This window comes from Pelobates fuscus, chromosome 3 (genome assembly GCF_036172605.1).
Source record: "Pelobates fuscus isolate aPelFus1 chromosome 3, aPelFus1.pri, whole genome shotgun sequence".
Classification (NCBI taxonomy): domain Eukaryota; kingdom Metazoa; phylum Chordata; class Amphibia; order Anura; family Pelobatidae; genus Pelobates; species Pelobates fuscus.
The window spans coordinates 107158388-107180545 of record NC_086319.1 but is presented as its reverse complement, the minus strand read 5'-3'; the positions used below and the strand labels follow the sequence as shown (position 1 = coordinate 107180545).

Sequence of the window (22158 nt, the reverse complement as noted above, 5' to 3'; positions counted from 1 at the left end):
CTTACTGTCACTACATTCTCCCTCACTGTCACTATATTCTCTCTCACTGTCACTACATTCTCTCTCACTGTCACTACATTCTCTTTCACTGTTACTATATTATCCCTCACTGTCATTACATTCTCACTCACTGTCACTACATTCTCTCTCACTGTCACTATATTCTCTCATACTATTATTATATTATCCTGCCTGTCACTACATTCTCTCTCACTGTCACTATATTATCCCTCACTGTCACTACATTCTCTCTCACTTTCACAATATTATCCCTCACTGTCACTACATTCTTCCTCACTGTCACTACATTCTCTCTCACTGTCACTATACTATCCCTCACTGTCACTACATTCTCCCTCACTGTCACTATATTATCCTGCTTGTCACTACATTCTCACTCACTGGCACTTCATTCTCCCTCACTGACACTATATTATTCTGCCTTTCACTATATTATCCCTCACTGTCACTACATTCTCTCTCACTGCCACTATATTCTCCCTCACTGTCACTATTTTATCCTGCCTGTCACTACATTCTCCCTCACTGTCACTTAATTCTCCCTCACTGTCACTACATTCTCCTTCACTGTCACTATATTCTCCCTCACTGTCACGTCATTCTCCCTCACTGTCACTACATTCTCTCTCACTGTCACTACATTCTCTCTCACTGCCACTATATTATCCCTCCCTGTCACTATATTCTCCCTCACTGTCACTTAATTCTCCCTCACTGTCACTACATTCTCCTTCACTGTCACTATATTCTCCCTCACTGTCACTATATTCTCCCTCACTGTCACTATTTTATCCTGCCTGTCACTACATTCTCCCTCAGTGTCACTTAATTCTCCCTCACTGTCACTACATTCTCCTTCACTGTCACTATATTCTCCCTCACTGTCACTATATTCTCCCTCACTGTCACGTCATTCTCCCTCACTGTCACTACATTCTCTCTCACTGTCACTACATTCTCTCTCACTGCCACTATATTATCCCTCCCTGTCACTATATTCTCCCTCACTGTCACTACATTCTCTCTCACTGTCACTACATTCTCCCTCACTGTCACTACATTCTCTCTCACTGTCACTTCATTCTCCCTCACTGTCACTACATTCTTCCTCACTGTCACTACATTCTCTCTCACTGTCACTATACTATCCCTCACTGTCACTACATTCTCCCTCACTGTCACTATATTATCCTGCCTGTCACTACATTCTCACTCACTGGCACTTCATTCTCCCTCACTGACACTATATTATTCTGCCTTTCACTATATTATCCCTCACTGTCACTACATTCTCTCTCACTATCACTATATTATCCCTCACTGTCACTATATTATCTCTCACTGTCATTTAATTCTCTCTCACTGCCACTATATTCTCCCTCACTGTCACTATTTTATCCTGCCTGTCACTACATTCTCCCTCACTGTCACTTAATTCTCCCTCACTGTCACTACATTCTCCTTCACTGTCACTATATTCTCCCTCACTGTCACGTCATTCTCCCTCACTGTCACTACATTCTCTCTCACTGTCACTACATTCTCTCTCACTGCCACTATATTATCCCTCCCTGTCACTATATTCTCCCTCACTGTCACTTAATTCTCCCTCACTGTCACTACATTCTCCTTCACTGTCACTATATTCTCCCTCACTGTCACTATATTCTCCCTCACTGTCACTATTTTATCCTGCCTGTCACTACATTCTCCCTCAGTGTCACTTAATTCTCCCTCACTGTCACTACATTCTCCTTCACGGTCACTATATTCTCCCTCACTGTCACTATATTCTCCCTCACTGTCACGTCATTCTCCCTCACTGTCACTACATTCTCTCTCACTGTCACTACATTCTCTCTCACTGCCACTATATTATCCCTCCCTGTCACTATATTCTCCCTCACTGTCACTACATTCTCTCTCACTGTCACTACATTCTCCCTCACTGTCACTACATTCTCTCTCACTGTCACTTCATTCTCCCTCACTGTCACTACATTCTCCGTCACTGTCACTATATTCTCCCTCACTGTCACTTTATTCTCCCTCACTGTCACTACATTCTCTCTCACTGTCACTAAATTCTCCCTCACTGTCACTACATTCTCCCTCCCTGTCACTATATTATCCTGCCTGTCACTACATTCTCCCTCACTGTCACTACATTCTCTGTCACTGTCACTACATTCTTCCTCACTGTCACTACATTCTCTCTCACTGTCACTTCATTCTCCCTCACTGTCACTATATTCTCCCTCACTGTCCCTATATTCTCCCTCACTGTCACTTCATTCTCCCTCACTGTCACTACATTCTCTCTCACTGTCACTACATTCTCCCTCACTGTCACTACATTCTCTCTCACTGTCACTACTATCCCTCACTGTCACTACATTCTCTCTCACTGTCACTATATTATCCCTCACTGTCACTACATTCTCTCTCAATGTCACTACATTCTCCCTCACTGTCACTATATTATCCATCACTGTCACTACATTCTCTCTCACTGTCACTACTATCCCTCACTGTCACTACATTCTCCCTCACTGTCACTACATTCTCTCTCACTGTCACTACATTCTCCCTCACTGTCACTACATTCTCTCTCACTGTCACTACATTCTCCCTCACTGTCACTACATTCTCTCTCACTGTCACTTCATTCTCACTCACTGTCACTACATCCTCCCTCACTGTCACTATATTCTCCCTCACTGTCACTTCATTCTCCCTCACTGTCACTACATTCTCCCTCACTGTCACTACATTCTCTCTCACTGTCACTACTATCCCTCACTGTCACTACATTCTCTCTCACTGTCACTATATTATCCCTCACTGTCACTACATTCTCTCTCAATGTCACTACATTCTCCCTCACTGTCACTATATTATCCCTCACTGTCACTATATTATCCTGAAGTACTAAACGTGGGTAGAAAACCCTCACTGACACTATATTATTCTGCCTTTCACTATATTATCCCTCACTGTCACTACATTCTCTCTCACTGTCACTACATTCTCTCTCACTATCACTATATTATCCCTCACTGTCACTATATTATCTCTCACTGTCATTTAATTCTCTCTCACTGCCACTATATTCTCCCTCACTGTCACTATTTTATCCTGCCTGTCACTACATTCTCACTCACTGTCACTACATTCTCTCTCACTGCCACTATATTATCCCTCACTGTCACTATATTCTCCCTCACTGTCACTTAATTCTCCCTCACTGTCACTACATTCTCCTTCACTGTCACTACATTATCTCTCACTGTCACTATATTATCCTGAAGTACTAAACGTGGGTAGAAAACTCTAGCCCTAGTGAGTGGAGAAAATGGTAAGGGTAAATATTGTAAAATAGACAGATAGAAGATCTCAACTAGTAAAATAAGCCCCCTATAAAGGCTTGAAAAAGTAAATACATGGATTTAGGTGCTAAGCCTTAAGCGTACCAGGAGATCTGCTAACAAATCTAAGGTGGAAAGCAGTAAAACAGCACAAAGAATAATGAGTGCAGAGAGAAAAAATATATAAATATAACAAAAGAGGAATATTAGAAGGTGGAGGAGTGAACAATCTATGTGAGGGAAATATAAAAATAAATCAATAGGTATAAAATGGTAAAAGAATGTAGAAATGTGACTATGGAATGCAGATGAAGTAAAAATATGTACTAAAAAACAAGTGAATCAAATGAGTCTAGTATTAAGGCAGAAAAAGAGTTAAAATTGATAAAACGACAAAGGGAGATAGAAAAAAAAAAGTGCAGCCATAAATAAATAAAGAGGGGATGTTATACTTAATGGTGAATAAATATGCACTAGCAGCAGTATCAGGAACATTGAAACAGATGTCCTGACCTTTAATATGCAGTAAAAGTCGGTAGAATACACAAGAAAAAAGTAACGTTCTTTGCAGTGGAACACTATAAATATTGATAGGTCCAATATGTAATTAGCATCAAAAATATAAAACAAAGTCCAGTTTAAAAATGATATATTCAAAGTTCAGAATAAAACAGCAGCAAATGTGGATCAGTCCAAATAGATAGGAATCCTTGTGTTCAGGAATAAGATAAGATCTATGCATACAATGTAACAGCTGATACAGATTGCTAGTAACAGAAAAAAAATTATGCACCAGCCACACAGTATCAATAGCTGTAAAAATGTAACCGTAATGGTAAATAGCAAGTACAGTCCTTCGTCATGCAGCAGAAGCTAGAAACCACTAACTAGATCACTGGCATAGAGCTAGAGTGTTTAAATTATCCCCTCAGGGATCTGTTAGATATAGAAAACAAGTAAAAACAGAAAGTTTAGGCGCTCACTAAAAAAACAAAAGGTGTATAAGGCAGCAGTGAACCAGCATGACTTCCCAATGCCTGCTATATGGTGAACAGAAATGTGAAAATAGGAAAAGTGGTAAACTGCGCCATCTCTATCTCTTTTGAGGTTTTTACATGCTGTACCACCCGAGATCTGTATGTATGTATGATATGATCATTTTAAGTTTTTTGGCGCGGTTTACCACTTTTCCTATTTTCAGATAACACCCATCGTGTAAATAAAAATTCAAAATGTATTACGTAACGACTAAAATACACTCACAAAATACGTGAAGTATGGACAAAAATACTGAGTCCTTAGGGATGAGCAGAATCAGGTTAAGCTGGTAGAGGATAGACATTCTTGTTACATTCTGTTCATTATTAGTAAGCTGTAGTGCTAGTAATGCTACCAGGATCCTTATCAATAACTTACTGTACTTGAGAAAAATGTTGTTTTTATACCACCATTTCAGACCAAGTCTGAAATATTGCAAAAATCTGCCTTATGTTAAAATATTCCTCTGTGACATGGACAGTAATAAAGCCATTTTGAAGGGCCTTGGAATCAATGAAGGCAGTATAGATGATGGACTGTATACAACTAACGTTTGCGCAAACCCCCTTTCCCCGCCACTAGCTCCTCCTAGCAATAAATTCCTTGTCTTATCTTTGTTTCTGTTCTTTAGGCCTCTGTCTTCAAACCCAGATAACAAAACATACAGAGAAACTTCATTTCTACCTTTTCCTGCAACTTAAAGGTACTGACTGAAGCTTGGAAGAAACTCCACCAGATGTATTCTACCTTTGTTACCATATTATACATTTTTGCTATAACAAACATACCATTTTTACCTGTAGTTTACCACTGTACGTTTCTGCACATGCAGTTTTTCATTGTTATTTTCATTGAATGTATTTCACCAATATTTAATGCAATATAGTCATTAATATGTTTGCTGGTTGGCAAGTACAATTAAGATGCTCCCATCCCTTGCCCCTCCTAGCAGGCAATGTGTTCTCTTAACTGTGTCTTATCTCCATTTACGTTCCTTAAAGGAATTTTATAGTTTTAGAAATCTAAACAATTCCCAACACTTTAGAGCCATATGCCCTCCCCAAACAGTATGGCGACCCCCTCTGGTATATAAAGAGTTAAACTCTGCTCTGGGAAGGAGCCCCACCTTCTCCATTGTAATCCGATGGGGGGAACCTCATGAGCTTGCGCAGCTAGCACCACATGCACATTAGGCACTACCCATAGGAAAGCATTGCCTCAAGCATTGCTGGATGTCCTGACAGTGTCAGTTAGGAGACATAGAGTCCGCTAAACTTCCAGAAGCACCTCCAGGGCTGTCTGATAGCCAACCACAAGAGGCTGTCTTAAAGGGACTCTATAGTCACCATATAAAAGCAAGAAAGACAGGTCCCCCAGCCTTCCTTCTTGCTTTTATATGAACTTTCATTCATTAAAAAAAAAAAAATCGGTGGTTTTATATTAAAAACTTACCTCCGTTCCAGCGCCGAGCTCCCCGCTAGGCCGCGCCCCCTTTTTCGTCAAAATGACGAAATCGCGGGGCCCAATGGGACGGCTTCGCGCTGGACCAATCGCGTTCTTCATAGAGCGGCATTGAATGCCGCCCTATGAAGAACCTGAGCGCTTTACCGCGCATGTGCGCGGAATGCGCGTTCGCGAGCTGAGCTGTCTGACTGACAGCTCAGCTCGCTTTCTAAAATTATCAATAATAATTTAGGGCCCCCACCCGCCCTGTGCGGCGGGTGGGGGCCCTAAAATTATCAATGAGGGGGGGACCTACTGTCCCCCCCCGGCCCCCACCCCTGTGCGGCGGGTGGGGGCCCTAAAATTATCAATGAGGGGGGGGACCTACTGTCCCCCCCCGGCCCCCACCCCTGTGCGGCGGGTGGGGGCCCTAAAATTATCAATGAGGGGGGGGACCTACTGCCCCCCCCCGGCCCCCACCCCTGAGCGGCGGGTGGGGGCCCTAAAATGATCAGTAAGGGGGGGGGACCTACTGTCCCCCCCCGGCCCCCACCCCTGTGCGGCGGGTGGGGGCCCTAAAATGATCAATAAGGGGGGGGACCTACTGTCCCCCCCCCCCGGCCCCCACCCCTGAGCGGCGGGTGGGGGCCCTAAAATGATCAATAAGGGGGGGACCTACTGTCCCCCCCCCCGGCCCCCACCCCTGAGCGGCGGGTGGGGGCCCTAAAATTATCAATAAGGGGGGGGACCTATTGTCCCCCCCCGCCCCCACCCCTGAGCGGTGGGTGGGGGCCCTAAATACAAAGGGGGGGGGGACCCTAGTTAACCCTCCCCCCCCCCAAAAAAAATATCTCCCTACCTACCCCCCTCACCCTAAAAATAATGAGGGGGGACCATTAACTAAAAACCTGTAAAAAAATGAGATAAAATCAACTTACCATTCGATGTTTTCTTTCTTCTAAAATCTTCTTTCTTCAGCCCCAAAAAAGGCCAAATAAAAATCCATAATAACCGACGCAATTAAAAAAAAAAAAAAAAAAAAACGAGCGCAAAAAAAAATAATCCATCTTCACCCATGGAGGGCTCCGCGCAGACTGAGCTCCGCAGGGCGGGGGAAGGCTTATAAAGCCTTGCCCCGCCCTGCAATTAGGCTAAGAACACTCTGATTGGTGGGTTTAAGCCAATCAGAGTGCTCTTTGTCATTTTACAAGCGTGGGAAAGTTCTTTGGAATTTTCCCACGCTTGTAAAATGACAAAGAGCACTGTGATTGGATGGATTTCAAGCCATCCAATCACAGTGCTCTTTGTCATTTTACAAGCGTGGGAAAGTTCTTTGGAATTTTCCCACGCTTGTAAAATGACACAGAGCAATGTGATTGGATGGCTTGAAATCCATCCAATCACAGTGCTCTGTGTCATTTTACAAGCGTGGGAAAATTCCAAAGAACTTTCCCACGCTTGTAAAATGACAAAGAGCACTGTGATTGGATGGATTTCAAGCCATCCAATCACATTGCTCTGTGTCATTTTACAAGCGTGGGAAAATTCCAAAGAACTTTCCCACGCTTGTAAAATGACAAAGAGCACTCTGATTGGCTTAAACCCACCAATCAGAGTGTTCTTAGCCTAATTGCAGGGCGGGGCAAGGCTTTATAAGCCTTCCCCCGCCCTGCGGAGCTCAGTCTGCGCGGAGCCCTCCATGGGTGAAGATGGATTATTTTTTTTGCGCTCGGGTTTTTTTTTTTTTTTTTTTATTGCGTCGGTTATTATGGATTTTTATTTGGCCTTTTTTGGGGCTGAAGAAAGAAGATTTTAGAAGAAAGAAAACATCGAATGGTAAGTTGTTTTTATCTTATTTTTTTTTTCTTTACAGGTTTTTAGTTAAAGGGTCCCCCCTCATTATTTTTAGGGTGAGGGGGGTAGGTAGGGAGATAAGTTTTTTTTTTTTGGGGGGGGGGGGGGGGAGAGGGTTAACTAGGGTCCCCACCCCCTTTGTATTTAGGGCCCCCACCCACCGCTCAGGGGTGGGGGCTGGGGGGGGACAATAGGTCCCCCCCTATTGATAATTTTAGGGCCCCCACCCACCGCTCAGGGGTGGGGGCCGGGGGGGGCAGTAGGTCCCCCCCCTTATTGTGAATTTTAGGGCCCCCACCCGCCGCACAGGGGTGGGGGCCGGGGGGGGACAGTAGGTCCCCCCCCTATTGTGAATTATAGGGCCCCCACCCACCGCTCAGGGGTGGGGGCCGGGGGGGGCAGTAGGTCCCCCCCCTATTGTGAATTTTAGGGCCCCCACCCACCGCTCAGGGGTGGGGGCCGGGGGGGGGGGGGCAGTAGGCCCCCCCCCCCTTATTGTGAATTTTAGGGCCCCCACCCGCCGCACAGGGGTGGGGGCCGGGTGGGGGGCAGTATGTCCCCCCCTTATTTTTTATTTTAAGGCCCCCACCCACCGCACAGGGGTGGGGGCCGGGGGGGGACAATAGGTCCCCCCTTATTGATAATTTTAGTGCCCCCACCCGCCGCACAGGGGTGGGGGCCGGGGGGGCAGTATGTGCCACCCTTATTTTTAGGGCCCCCACTCACCGCTCAGGGGTGGGGGCCGGGGGGGGGGGGGGGAGGAGAGTAGGTCCGTCCCCCCCCCCCCCCCTTCAACCACTATTGTGGCCGGACAGCATCCCTGTGGGTTCGGGCTTCAGCTGTCAGCTGAAGCCACGCCCACAGCAGTGCTGACAGGCTGTCAGCACACAAAGCGCGTTCACAGTGCTTTGTGTGCTGATAGCCCGTCTGATGCATTCACCCAGAATGCATCGGACGAGAGGCCTTTTTAGGGCCTCTGAACTCGGAAGTCCCTCTGGTGGCCGTCTGATTGACTGCAACAAGAGGTGTTCCAAGCTTCCAATGTAAACACTGCATTTTCTCAGAAAATACAGTGCTTACAAGAAAAAGGCTCCGGGTAGCTGTAGCACTCACCTAAACAACCTCATTAAGCTGAAGTTGTTCAGGTGACTATAGTGTCCCTTTAATACTGCCCATAGTTTCCCTTTAAGTCTCTTGCCACAAACTCAGCTAACAGAAAGTGCAGGACTACCCTCATGCCTACGCTGATTATTTCTACATTCTAGCATGCATTCCAGGTGCTTACTTTCTCATTCATTTTACTTGTTACCAGTAAGTGCAATTATCATTGACTGACTTATCTTACCATTAACTATAAATCCCTCTTATTATTATTATTATTATTATTGGTATTTATATAGCACCAGCTTATTCTGCAGCGCTTTACAATAAGTGGGGGATTTACCAAATGAGACAATAACAAAATGTAACAGGAACAACAGGTAGTTGAAGACCCTGCTCAAATGAGCTTACAGTCTGGCTACCTCTTGTCAAAAATCCCCTATTTTTGAAGCTGAAGGGTTAACTTTAAAGTAGCTAAGTACTTTGTATAAAAGAGCTTCCATGGCTATATCTCAGCTCATGGGCAACCTCCTCTTTACCTTTTTTACTTGTATATTACACTGACTTCTTCATTAAATGTGCAGCGCTGCAGAATATGTTGGCACCTTATAAAACATGCTAGTCATAATAATAATAATATTATTATTTTAAAATCAATTATGTATTTTACTTGTCTGCTCTGATTGATTATCTCGAAGTGGACTACTGGAAATGTCCAAGCCTGTGCTGGGGTGTGTGGAAGCAACAACATTCACATACCTCCCAAGTTTTCCTGTTTAGGATGGGCAGTCTCTATTTTGTGTCCAAATCCCTCTATCCCTCTTTTCTGTCCTAAAGTCCCTTTTCTGCTCTTCTCTGGTCCTTCCGCCCCACCACCTGTTCCCTTGATCCTATTCCCTTGTATTTCAATCTCTCCCTCTCTTACATGTTTCCTCTACCCTTCAAACATGCAATCATAACACAGATTCTAAAAAAGCCCAACCTTGACCTCGTCCAACTACCGCCCTGTCTTGCAACTATCATTTGCCTCCAAGATCCTTGAGAGTTGTGTATGTGAGATTGACAGACTTCTTAAAATCAAACTCTCTGCTTGACCCGCTTCAATCTGGATTCTGCTCTTTTGAAGCAGCTGTGACCAAAGTATCTAATGATCTTATCAATGCAAAATCCCATGGCCACGACTCTATCCTAATTCTCCTTGACCTTTCTGCTGCTTTTGACGCTGTTGATCATCAACAGCTTCCTCCCATCCTCCGTAATCTTGGTCTATGAGATACCATTCTCCTGGTGCTCTTTCAGCACTCTTTCAGTGCTCTTCCTACCTCTCACAGTTCTCTTTCAGTGTTTCTTTCAGACTCTGCTTCTTCTCACCAAGAGTCTGTCCTTGGTCCCCTATTGTTCTCAATCTATACTGCCTCCCTTCGTAAACTCATCATCTCCTTTGGCTTCCAGTATAATTTCTATGCAGATGACATGCAAATTTACCTGTTCTCCCATGATTGATGTTCTCTTTGACTCCGACCTCGCCTTCACCCCTTATGTTCAATCAATCGCCAAATCCTGCCGCTTCCATCTCAAAAACATAGCACACATCCGTGCCTGTCCATGCCGCTGTCATCTCTTGCCTTGATTACTGTAATCCGCTTCTCAGTGGTCTTACGTGTTTCCAACTTGCCCCGTTACAGTCTATATTAAATGCGGCGAGGCTCGTCTTCCTGTCCGCCCGCACCTCCCAAGCCCCCCTTTCCCCCTTTGTCAGTCACTACTTTGGCTTCCCTTAAAATATAGGGCTCAATTTAATATTCTGGTACTTGCTTACAAATCTCTACACAATGCTGCTCTGACCTACCTATCCTCAGTAATACACAAATATGTCCCGAAGACCTGCGTCTAACCTCTGTTACTGTGTACTCCTACCTCTGATGCTCACATTAAAGACTTCTCTAGGGCTGCACCATTTCTTTGGAACACCATTCCCCTCTCTATTAGACTTTCACCCAGTCTCCACTCCTTCAGAAAATCTTTGTATACTTACTTCTTCAGGAGAGCACATTAATTAAACTGTCACAAGCTTTCCCTCCCTGCATCCTGAGTCCACTCCTGCAACTGTCATCAAAATAAAACACGAAGCCCTCAGTGACTACTATTCTATCAAACTACTTTTATACCCTACCCTTACCTTTTGTTTCACTTTACCTCACTCCCTCTACTTTACTTTTACTATACAAGCAGTATATTTTCAGTGTTTGATCTGACCATTTACATCAAAACCATTTGTGTGCTTACTGTTTGTGTGCAACAGTACTTTATTGAAATGTGTAAGCATTCTTTCTGCTACTCATTACTGTTTGAAGAATAGGACTAGCTTCAACTCTTACTGGGTTATTCACTAAAGTGAGAATTCAAAGTGAATTTGAAGTGAATTTCACATTTAAGGCCAGAGAACCTGAATGGAAAGCATTGCTGGCTTGAGAGAATTTTTCCAATTTTGACCTTGAATTCACATATTTGACCTTGAATTCACATATTTTACTATTAATGTAAAGTCATTATTTCATTAATGGCATGGAGGCACATATTATGCTATTCTTTTTCTTTAAAAGTGAAGAATGAGAGAAAAACACATGAAAGTGTTAACTAAATCTGCTTAAAGGGACACTATAGTATTAGGAATATAACCTTATTGCAGCGCTGAGATCACTTGGCCCTGGCTCCGTCTCTGCTTACTCCGATGACATCTGGAGGGGTAACCTAAAGCATGTTAGGCTTTCTCCATAAGAAAGCATTGAATCAGTGCTTTTTCTATGGGGATTTAGAAACCGCTGGACGTCCTCATGCAAAGCGTGAGGACTTCCAGCCTTGTTTTGAAGAGTTAAACTCTGTGAAACAGCAGGAAATGCCAATGAGATGAAGTGGTTTTGGTGCCAATAATGCCCCTTTAAAAACACATCAACCAATCACAAACAAGCATGCTCTATACAAAGCACAACACAATCCTAGCAACCACTCTTTATTGCACAACCTGAAGACCATGCAAAGGCATCAAAAAAGTAACCAGCAGAGTTCAGCGAAGATACTGCTCCAACAATTACGAACAAAATCAGATAAAATATAAAAATATGGTAATAGTATAATAATTAATAGTTTTACAAGCAAATATAGTCTACCATCAAACAATGTTAGTCATGTGAGAATAAAGTTATGACACATTAATAGGAAAATTCAGTATTACATCAAAATTAAAATGCTGCAGAAAAACACATATAATGATCAAAAGTATGCCCAAACAGTTAAAGTGAAGTAAACTTACCAGCCCATGAATGCCACAAACCAAACAATTAACCCCTTTACTTCAGAACACTTTTTGATTGAAAAAAATATTAGCATATTATTTTTTAGAAACAATGGTTGCTTATACGTATTTGTAAGAACCTTGACAGTATTGCTAGCAGTACAACTTATTGAAAATGGCAGGAGAATACAAAAAAAAGTCTGCAGGAGGCAGTAATGCCAAAATCTTTAGCAAGCACCACCATTGTCCTTGATCTCATTCCTCCAGGTGATTTATATATCGAACTGCCAACACATTGTTAATTTTGAGTACGATGGAGCAGGAGGCATTTGTTTGGAGATACTGTGAATGGCAAACTCTGCCAATAATTCGAGGAAATTAATGTGGAGGAAAGACTTCTCATCTTACCATCTATCATCTGTAGAAATGGTCCAATTGTGTAAGCTGGCGCCGGCCTGTATTATCACATCTAATGTAGAATCACATATGGCTCTCCTGTTTCACACATCCATTCACACATCCATCATATCAACACTTCCTTGGCTTCTCATACAGTCACATTCAAATGTCAGGACCAGAGGTAAGAAGCTTTATAGCCCCAGGAAAAGCATTTGTATGGACGAGGTCAGATCATGCGAGTAAGATGCCTGAGTGACAGACAGTCTCATAGAAGGTGGCATCTTATTTCTTTCTTGATCGATTTGGCTTTGCAAGGTTTGTTGAAAGGCATCTACCAGAAATTCCAGAAACTCGATGGTCTGTGGTGGTTCCAGAATGGCTTTTTCCCAATGTATAAGGAAACCAAGATTCTGTAGAAGCCATTGCATCCAAGACAGGTTTCTACGTAGTAGGGGCATGGATTGTAAAAGGATCAGGATATCGTCAATATAAATAATAAAAGCGGACCCATGAACTCCTTAGGAACGCAACCACCGATTTCATGACCTTGGTGAATAAAGACCTAAAGGTAGCCAGTGAATCTTTACTTTGTATACTCTGGAGCAAATTTCTTCGATTGTGCACAATGGGAATCATCCAATAAGCATCCATGAGGTCCAGTCTGACCATCCAATCTGACTGTTAAAAAAAGATCCCCTAGGCCATGAATGCCCTCAATCTTGAACTGTTGTTAGTGAAAGAATGAAATCAAAGAGTTCAAATTGCTCTCAGGATGAACTAGGCTGCCTTTTTTCAGAACCATAAAAAGGTTGCTAATGAATTCTGGGTTGTCCCAAGGGATTTCCTGGATGGAAATCCATACCTCGGTAATTTCAGTGAAAATCTACTTCTGATCGTGCTGGGAAACCATGAACTCTTGAGGAGGAGAGACCAGCAATGGGCAGCAAGCTATATTCTCGAACCATCTGCAAAACCCACAGATCTGGTGGGTACTGGTTTCTAGTCTGTGTTTGGGGCACCTGTGGAGAAGGAGCCTCCATTCTGTCAATAGGAAATGCTGGAACCATGGCAGGACAGATGGCTTGTTACTCTTCCTGCCCCTACAAAAACCTTGTCTGTAAACTCCCATTTCATAAAACTGTGACCCTGGTCCAAAGCCGTAAAGGTTGTAACAAAGGCACCCAAATCTGCACAAAGGACTCACTTTGTTTAAGGCCATACTGAACAAATATGTTTCTATTTTAAGCAAAATTTCTTTTTTTTTTTTATGTGGCCAAGGCCGTATTACCATTGCATACATACGATACACTGCATCCAAAATGTGGTGATATTAAAATAACATTTTTGCGCCCCTAATTGAGTTGCCTCAATAAGCTTATACAGTTTAGTTACAGGACCCAGAGAAACCATGAGTTTATCCTGGTAATTCTTGAGGAAAAACTCATTTTCTGCCTGTTTTGCTGAAGAATTGGGTGATTTTGGGTTCCGCCTCTGGCGTCTTGCAAACTTGGTGTGGGACAATAGGCAAGGTACGCTCAGCTCTCAAATTATTTTTTTTTTTTTTGATAACTTGCGAAAATCTAGATAATGCACAGTATGCTCCCGAGGCTACATCCCCGCGGAACATGGATGGAGTAGGTCGTCAGAATTAAAATGGTGTAGCACCCTGTGGGTCCACCAAACCACCACCCACATCACCAGGAGAAACCACCAAAACAGGGTCAGACTTACCAAAAGGATGAGAGACATACTTAGTGGTCGTATCTGACTCCTCAGAATCTGCCACTCCATATGAGTCTAAATAAGACTCTCCAGGCACATTATCCTCACTGATGTCTGACAACTCTCCAAGGGCATGTACTCAATTCCAAGATCTGTTTCGTTTTGGTGGTAGTGCACTATCTTTGACATTATTAGACCTGTTCATCTACACAGAGGTCTGCCTTTCATTATTAGTGAGGCAGAAGTATGCTTAGGTTTAGCTTGCCCTGCAGTCTGAAGGTTCAGATTCAGACACAGTCACAACAAGAGAATGGTAGGGGGTGGAGCCACCTGATAGGCGTGCATGAACACCTGAGCAATTGAGTAGTAGATGGAAAAGGACATAGTCCCCATAAAAGAGACTAAGTCTTAATGATGGTCAATAAAACCTGGAACTCCTCAGATGCCAGAGGAGTAACTTCATCCTCAGACCCAGTTGTAGGGGAACCCACCAAAGCAAAAACAAGTCAGGTGGAAGAGGCCGCCGTCACCACCAGCCTTTATGCACGGATTCCAAATCTCGCAAGGCCCAGAAAATGCACCGAAATGCAGCCACCAAAATTATGACTGCAAGCATACATGTAGGGCAGAACAAAAATAGAAATGTCTGCCACATTCGCACCTGTGTGCTGGCTTGAGCTGACCTCCAGGCATCTGAGAATAGGAGGGAGAGCGGCAGATCCACAAGAGCCTCCACTTCAGCCAATCCGCTGCGGACCCAACTAAATGAAAGGGGAAAAAAGGGAGAAACAAGGCGCAGAGGTATGAAACCTGAAAACAAACACTGCCACAACTAGAATTGTAGAAACCAAGACAAGAGGAGAGAAAACTAAAACATAAGGATATCAATCCAACAATAAAGGTTAAAGAGGAAAAGGAATGATACTTAGCTGGTCTGAGGGAGCACCAGAAGATATAGGGGTTGCTGCAATTGTGTTATGCCTTTTATAGACCATGTTTGTTTGTGATTGGTTGATGTGTTTTTAAGCACATTTAGTTAACACTTGTATGTGTTTTGGTTTCTTTACTGCTGAAGGAAATAATGAAAGAAAATAGCATAATTGGAGCCCTCAGTGTTTTAATAAAATTTGAAATTCACTTTGAATTCACCTAGAATTCTTACTTTAGTGAATAACCCGGTTAGACACTCCTTTAATGTTGACATCTGCAAGGGATAACAGAATTTTCTGTTGTTTTATTTTTCTAATCTGTAAAGCTAACCAATGTCAAGAGAAGACCGGGAAGCACAGGAGGATGAATTGCTAGCTCTCGCTAATATTTTCCCCAAAGATGAATTTAGGAGAGCAGAAACTTCGAAGGGAGGGGAAATCCAAGTGTGCCTCGAGTTACCATCTAACTTTGAAATATCGATAAAAAGTGAGTGAGTGTTTGTCTTGGCGTTTTCTTACTAATGAGCAGAGCAGAGCCTCTTGTAGTTTAAGACATTTGTAGGTCATCCAATTCATATAGACTGGTTAAAGATGAAGATAGTTTAAAGTCACTTGATATACATAGCTTCATGGTAGTTAAAATATATGGTGTGTGTGGCTGGGTATGTGTATATATATATATGTGTGTATATATATATAATATTATTTACTTTACCTGTCAGTTTTAATGTTGTGGCTGATCAGTGTATGTGTGTGTGTATATATATATATATATATAGTATGTATATAGTATGTATTGGGCAGCAAGTGAACAGTCAGTTCTTGAATTATATAAAAAAAATGGGATGGGAGTGCAGGCAAAATGGGCATGCGAGATCTAGGCCAAATAGTGATGGCTAGACCACTAGATTAGAGCATCTCCAAAACGGCAATGTTGCGGGGTGTTCCTGGTATGAAGTGGTTAGTTCTTACCAATGTGCTGAAAGGAAGGAAAACCGGTGAACTGGTATCAGAGTCATGAGTGCTTAAGGCCAGTGCCGGATTAACATAGGGGCTGATGGAGCTGCAGCTCCAGGCCCAGGCCCATGGAATAGGCCCATAAAAAAAAATATTTTTTTTTTACACACTACTCTTAGGTTTAATAGAGAGTTGGCCCTATAATAATAGATAAGACATTAAAGGAACAGCACAGGGGGTAACCCTAAATAGATAAATGCAAAAGGAGAGAAAGGAGGCTGTCCCTAAATAATGTGTAAGAAACTAAATAAGTAAATGAAAAGTATTAGGTAAGACTAAAACCACACACAATTACTGACAAAGTTGCTAGTCACTACTGTCCCAATAATGGATACCTGGGGCAGACACGGTGGCTGCAACTAGACAAACTACATAAAAAATAAATACAAACGGGAAGACAGTAAACAAAACGTAAATAGACAATGACAGGGCAAGAACCACACAAAAGTTTAGTAGATAAGTCCCCACCCCAAGGATGGTACAGTGCACACGATACTATGGCCCCGGATTAGCTAACTGGCAAGATCGTAAGGTATAAGTGCAGTGTAACAAAAGTATCAAACGAAGTTCACAGAATGGCTACAAAGTGCCAAAAGTGCCCCTTCTGAATAAGGGATTTTTGTAATTGACTAGAGGATCGTTGAAAGGTGGAAGGTGGAAGCTTAGATGTGAGTAAGTGCCCTGAAAGACATAAAAGTAGTGACTAGTATCCCCCCAGGGAGAGTCCCGCTTTGAAATGTAAAGTACGCCGGGGTCCCAATTGTATTAGTGGAGGATATAGCCGTAAGTCAGCACCCTATTAGTGACGTTAAGAAATTGATTAAAGTTAAAATAATATCCAGCCTAGGTACTAGAAACCACAATCTAGTCTGTACTAATATCCTGATCTGTGCCTTCATGGGCACCTAGCTTATAATAGAGCTATGATAGTACTAGATATACTGTGCCTTCATGGGCACCTACGTGGTTAACAAAGTTATGCTATTGCTAACGGCTGTTCTAATCTGTGCCTTTGTGGGCACCTATCTATACCCGTAGTGGTTAGCAAACTAGGATGCTGAATCAGATCTAATAGTCTAAGTCCAGCGGTCCTCTGTGTAACAGAGATGGCTGTAAGGCTGTAAAGTTAGCGTGTAAAGTAGCACGAAAATTCAAATGAGGTAAGTAACACCGGACCAGATGTCGAGCCCCGACGCGCGTTTCACCAAGGCTGGTAAGTGAGGGATGGGGGGAAAGGCAGCAGGGACACATGGGGACACTGAGACACTAGGGGACACATGTGGACACTGAGACACTAGGGGACACTGAGAAACTAGGGGACATATGGGGACACTGAGACACTAGGGGACACAGACACTAGGGGATACTGAGACACTAGGACACATGGGGACACAGACACTGGGAGACCTGGAAACACTGAGACACTTTGGGACACTGGAACACATAGGGACACTGGAAAACATAGGGACACTGAGACACTAGGGGACACTGGGACACATGGGGATGCTGAGACACATAGCGACATTAGGAGACAGTTCTGCATGCAGAGATTACTCTGCAATACCAGCACCGGCCAGTAGGGGTCACTGTGTGTGTGGAGAGAGGCAGGGATAGTTACAGCATATCCCTGCCTCTCTCTACTACTCACTGATCAGTGATGGAGCAACAACACAGCACAGAATCCAGACAGCAGCTTTACAGCTGGAGACACTGAATGACAGTGCTGCACACTAGGCAGTACTGCCCCAGGAAGCACCTCTAGCAGCCATCTAAGGAGTGGCCAGTGGAGTTATTTTCTCTGAAAAGACAGTTTTTACTGCAATAGGCCTGAATGGAATGATTCTACTTACTAAAACAAATACAATAAGCTGTAGTTGTACTGGTGACTATAGTGTCCCTTTAAGTTTTGAAGCTTAAGAGGGATGTATGGGAACAAAACTTGTGTGGACTGGCTGACAATAAAATTAGTTTAGGTAATGCAGAAGTTGGTCTCTCTAACACTGTGGCATGTCTCCTTTCTTTTACACTTACTACATACACCTTTTCTCTTTCTCAGACTATATACCAGGAACTTCTGCCTGCTAGTAAGATGGTAAGGAGACAAGTGGACCAGCGAGTGCTAGGGGACAGTCCTTAGAAAGCATGGAGTGAGCGCATCATTAGATGCATTTATGTCAAGCTCAGGGTGCTGCCCTTAGTTGGACAGCCTGCAGGATTGGCGGGCAGCCTGACATGCATTCATGCCAGGCTGTCCTTCAAATTATTTGGACAGACATGCCCCCTTTTTGGGCATGTTCTCCCCTTTTGGCAGGTCTGGTCCCATGATTCGCACCAGTGGCCCACCCTTTTACCCCGCCCATTGACTTCCTGCTTCACTGGACACTGCTGTTAGGGGTTATGGATTTACTTGAAAGATGAAAGCATACAGTAGAGAGATATTAGCATAGAGTATGTGTTTTCTTATAGCTGCATCCTATAAGTTTCCCTCCAGCACCATCTCCATCAGATACATGACGCTTGGGAGGTATGACTGTTTTAGTGTTTTTGGTCGATAAGATTCCGTAATTAGGCCCATCATAATTGTCAGCACCAGGCCCAGTGTGCTCTTAATCCGGCCCTGCCTAAGGCTCATGGATGCCGTCTGGTCCGATTGCACAGAAGAGCTAATATAGCTCAAATTACTGGAAAGCATAATGATGGCCAAGACAGAAAGATGTCAGAACATACAGTGCATTGCAGTTTCCTGCATATGGGGCTGCAGACTAGTCAGAGTGCCCATGATGACCCCTGTCCACCTCTTAACGTGACTATAATGGGGACATGAGCATCAGAACTGGACTATCGACCAATGGAAGAAGGTTGTCTGGTCTGATAAATCACATTTTCTTTTAGTTCAGTTGGATAGATGGGTGTGTGCATTGTTTACTTTGGGAAGAGGTGGCAGCACATTATGCAGCACTAACCCAAGAAGCACCTCTAGTGGCCGCCCGAGTGACTCCCACAAGAGGTGTCCCTAGGCAGCAATGTCTGAAAAGACAGTGTTTACATTAAAATGCCCGGAGGACAGGCTATAGACACCAGAATAACTACATTAAGCTGCAGTTGTTCTGGTGACTATAGTGTCTCTTTAACACCATGAGGCCTTTTTGATGGTCAGACGTGTTTTGAACATATTAATGATCTTACACTGTGAAATCTGATCTATTCACAACTAGTTATATATACACATAGTCGCCATCACTGGGAACATAAGATGGGAACTTCCAGTAGATCCCCGGATTGTCTTTATCCAAGTTTATTTTCTGTCCTTTTTCCAGGTAACACCGCAGAAAATATTTTCATTGAGAACTTTGAGGACACACTTTCTTACCTACCACCAGTTGTGCTGAATTTTGAATTTCCTTCAGATTATCCATCAACCTCGCCTCCCAACTTCACACTTAGCTGCAAGTGGCTCACACCCAAGCAGGTTAGAGATTTACTTGCAATTTGCAGCAGTGTTATAGAATGTAATATTTATTTACTCTCCCCCATAAATTATTATTCAGTGGCACCACAAAAAATGTTTTAATCTGAAGAAGAATCTCAGTAGGTTGTCAGTGTAGATCCATGAAATAAAATTTCAATTCATAACCCTTTTAGAAACATATTTCCATATATGCATCAGAAATACTATTTTTAAGTTGTTTAATAAATCTATATGCTAGCTTGCATCAGACTCTCAGACATTTTCTGTTTGATTGTTTTTTCTTTGTTTCAGCTTGTAAGACTTTGTCAGCACTTAGATGAACTCTGGAAGGAGAATGCAGGATGTGTTGTTCTGTTTGCCTGGACACACTTTCTAAAGAAGGAGACTTTTAAGTACTTAAGTATCCAATCACCTTATGAGATTGAAGTGTGTCCCAATGTGTCACAGAACTGTAATAAAACTCCTGTGGAAACCGATCTCTGCAGCAATGCAGAATCACAAGAGGATGGGGTCTATGACAAGAGGGCCGTACAGGATGTGGTGTCTGTTTCTGCCCTGATAAATTGCATCTTGGAGTTCAATGAGTCTCAGCAAAAGAAATGCTTTGATAGCAAATTGTACATGTGCAATATCTGTTTCTCAGAAAAGCTGGGCAGCGAGTGCACAAATTTTAAACTCTGCAATCATATCTACTGCAACGTTTGCCTCAAGGATTACTTCGAAATTCAAATCAAAGATGGCCAAGTCCACTCTCTTAACTGTCCAGAACCAGAGTGCTCCTCCACAGCAACACCTGCTCAGGTAAACCCAAAGTTTTTTATTTTATTTACCATGCACCAGTTATTTTCCTTTGTGCTGTTTGTGAATTTGCTAGTTGACCTGTGTTATATCATTCTTAGAATGTATTGGATATGTAAACTTCTTCTGTGATAAAAAAAATTTGGGAGACAGAAACAGAATGTTGTTTTGGTATCATGATTATATAAGGCCTCATTTATCATCTCAAAACACAGGTAAATGTGTAACTGTGGATCTCTATGGAGACTCAGTCTTGGTTGAGAGGTCAACTTTAAAAGTAAGATCAGGGACTAATGAAAGTAGTTAGAAAATTGGGCAGACTAGATGGGACGAATGGTTCTTATCTGCCGTCACATTCTATGTTTCTATATTTCAGCATACAGTCTATTTTTACCAAGTAATTTATATTCCATGTGGATTATAATGTAATATAGTGTACTTACCATGCTCATTTTTCTCTGCCTGTAAATGTAGAATTGTAGTCCTAGGGTCTGTGAGCTACAGTTGAATCATGAAAATTAAGCTTTTATCATATTGGTGCCATTTTATACACAGATACTCACACTGGCACATACACACACACATAGATACCCACTGGCAGATAGGCACCATGACACACAGGTACACACACTGGCACATACACACACTGACACAGAGGTACACACACTTAGATACATACACTGTCACTCATATACACACACTGGCACATTCACACAGACACACACACACACTCAGTTACACTGACACATAGATACACACACAGATACACACAGTGGCACATACATACACACACAGATACACACATTGGCACATACAGATATACACATTGTCACAAAAATACGCACACTGACACAAATATACACACACATTTCTCAATGTTTATATTTGCAGCCACCCTCCTGTTAGGTTACCTTTTCTCTGCAGGATGGTGGCTTGCTTGGAGCGCTGCTATCTGGTGTGCTGCTGCTCAGACCTCGCTGCTGCCTCTCTCTGTCCCACAAGGAAACTTCCTCCCAGCATCTGATACCCCTGTTTAGCAATTCTGATTGGGTGGCCCTAAGTACTTGGACTATTCGATGGGCAAATTGAGGTGGAACCTCAATTTTGTTCTCGCAGAACCTTAGTGTTCTGTGGAACACCAATTGGGAAATGCTGGTTTAGACTGTTTGTTTTCTATTAGTGAAGGTTTAGAGTATTTGTTTTCTGTTAGAGTTGGTATTTGTATATCATTTTAGCATTTGAATGCAGAGGTGTGTTTGTATGTTATGCTTGCATTCACATGCAGTGATGTATTTGGATGCAGTTTGTGTTTGTGTCCTTTGTGTTGATAGAATAATGAAAATAATCACCATTGCCTCTTTGCGTGTAGGTTAAGGAACTGGTAGAAGAAGAGCTGTTCAGCCGTTATGATCGTCTCCTCCTGCAGTCCAGCTTGGATCTCATGCCAGATGTTGTGTACTGTCCTCGTACATGTTGTCGGACACCAGTCATGCAGGAGCTGGACGACACTATGGGTATTTGCTCCTGTTGCCATTATGCCTTCTGCACTGTCTGTAAATTGGCCTACCATGGAATTTCACCATGTAGACTAACAACAGGTAAGTTTTTTATGATTATGCATTTTTGCTCTTAGATTTGCACCCCATGTGCTGATGCTGATGGTTACCTGGGTCTCATATACACTCATTGAGGAATTCATCAACTAAA

The 22158-nt window shown here is 42.9% G+C and overlaps 1 protein-coding gene across 3 annotated transcripts in view; it reads left to right on the top strand.

Moving 5' to 3' along the window:
* The first annotated feature begins 5046 nt into the window (after nt 1–5046).
* The window catches only part of LOC134602480 (E3 ubiquitin-protein ligase RNF14-like), a 59706-nt gene continuing 42594 nt past the window's right edge, over nt 5047–22158 (top strand). For 2 of the 3 annotated variants that reach the window (XM_063447403.1, XM_063447402.1), the window contains exons 1-5: nt 5047–5130; nt 15494–15654; nt 19502–19653; nt 19945–20454; nt 21821–22049. In XM_063447403.1, coding sequence (XP_063303473.1) covers nt 15501–15654; nt 19502–19653; nt 19945–20454; nt 21821–22049 — 1045 coding nt within the window. In that variant the 5' untranslated portion in view covers nt 5047–5130; nt 15494–15500. Of the gene's footprint in view, nt 5131–15458; nt 15655–19501; nt 19654–19944; nt 20455–21820; nt 22050–22158 lie in introns of all 3 variants that reach the window. The other variant, XM_063447401.1, reaches the window with a different exon arrangement.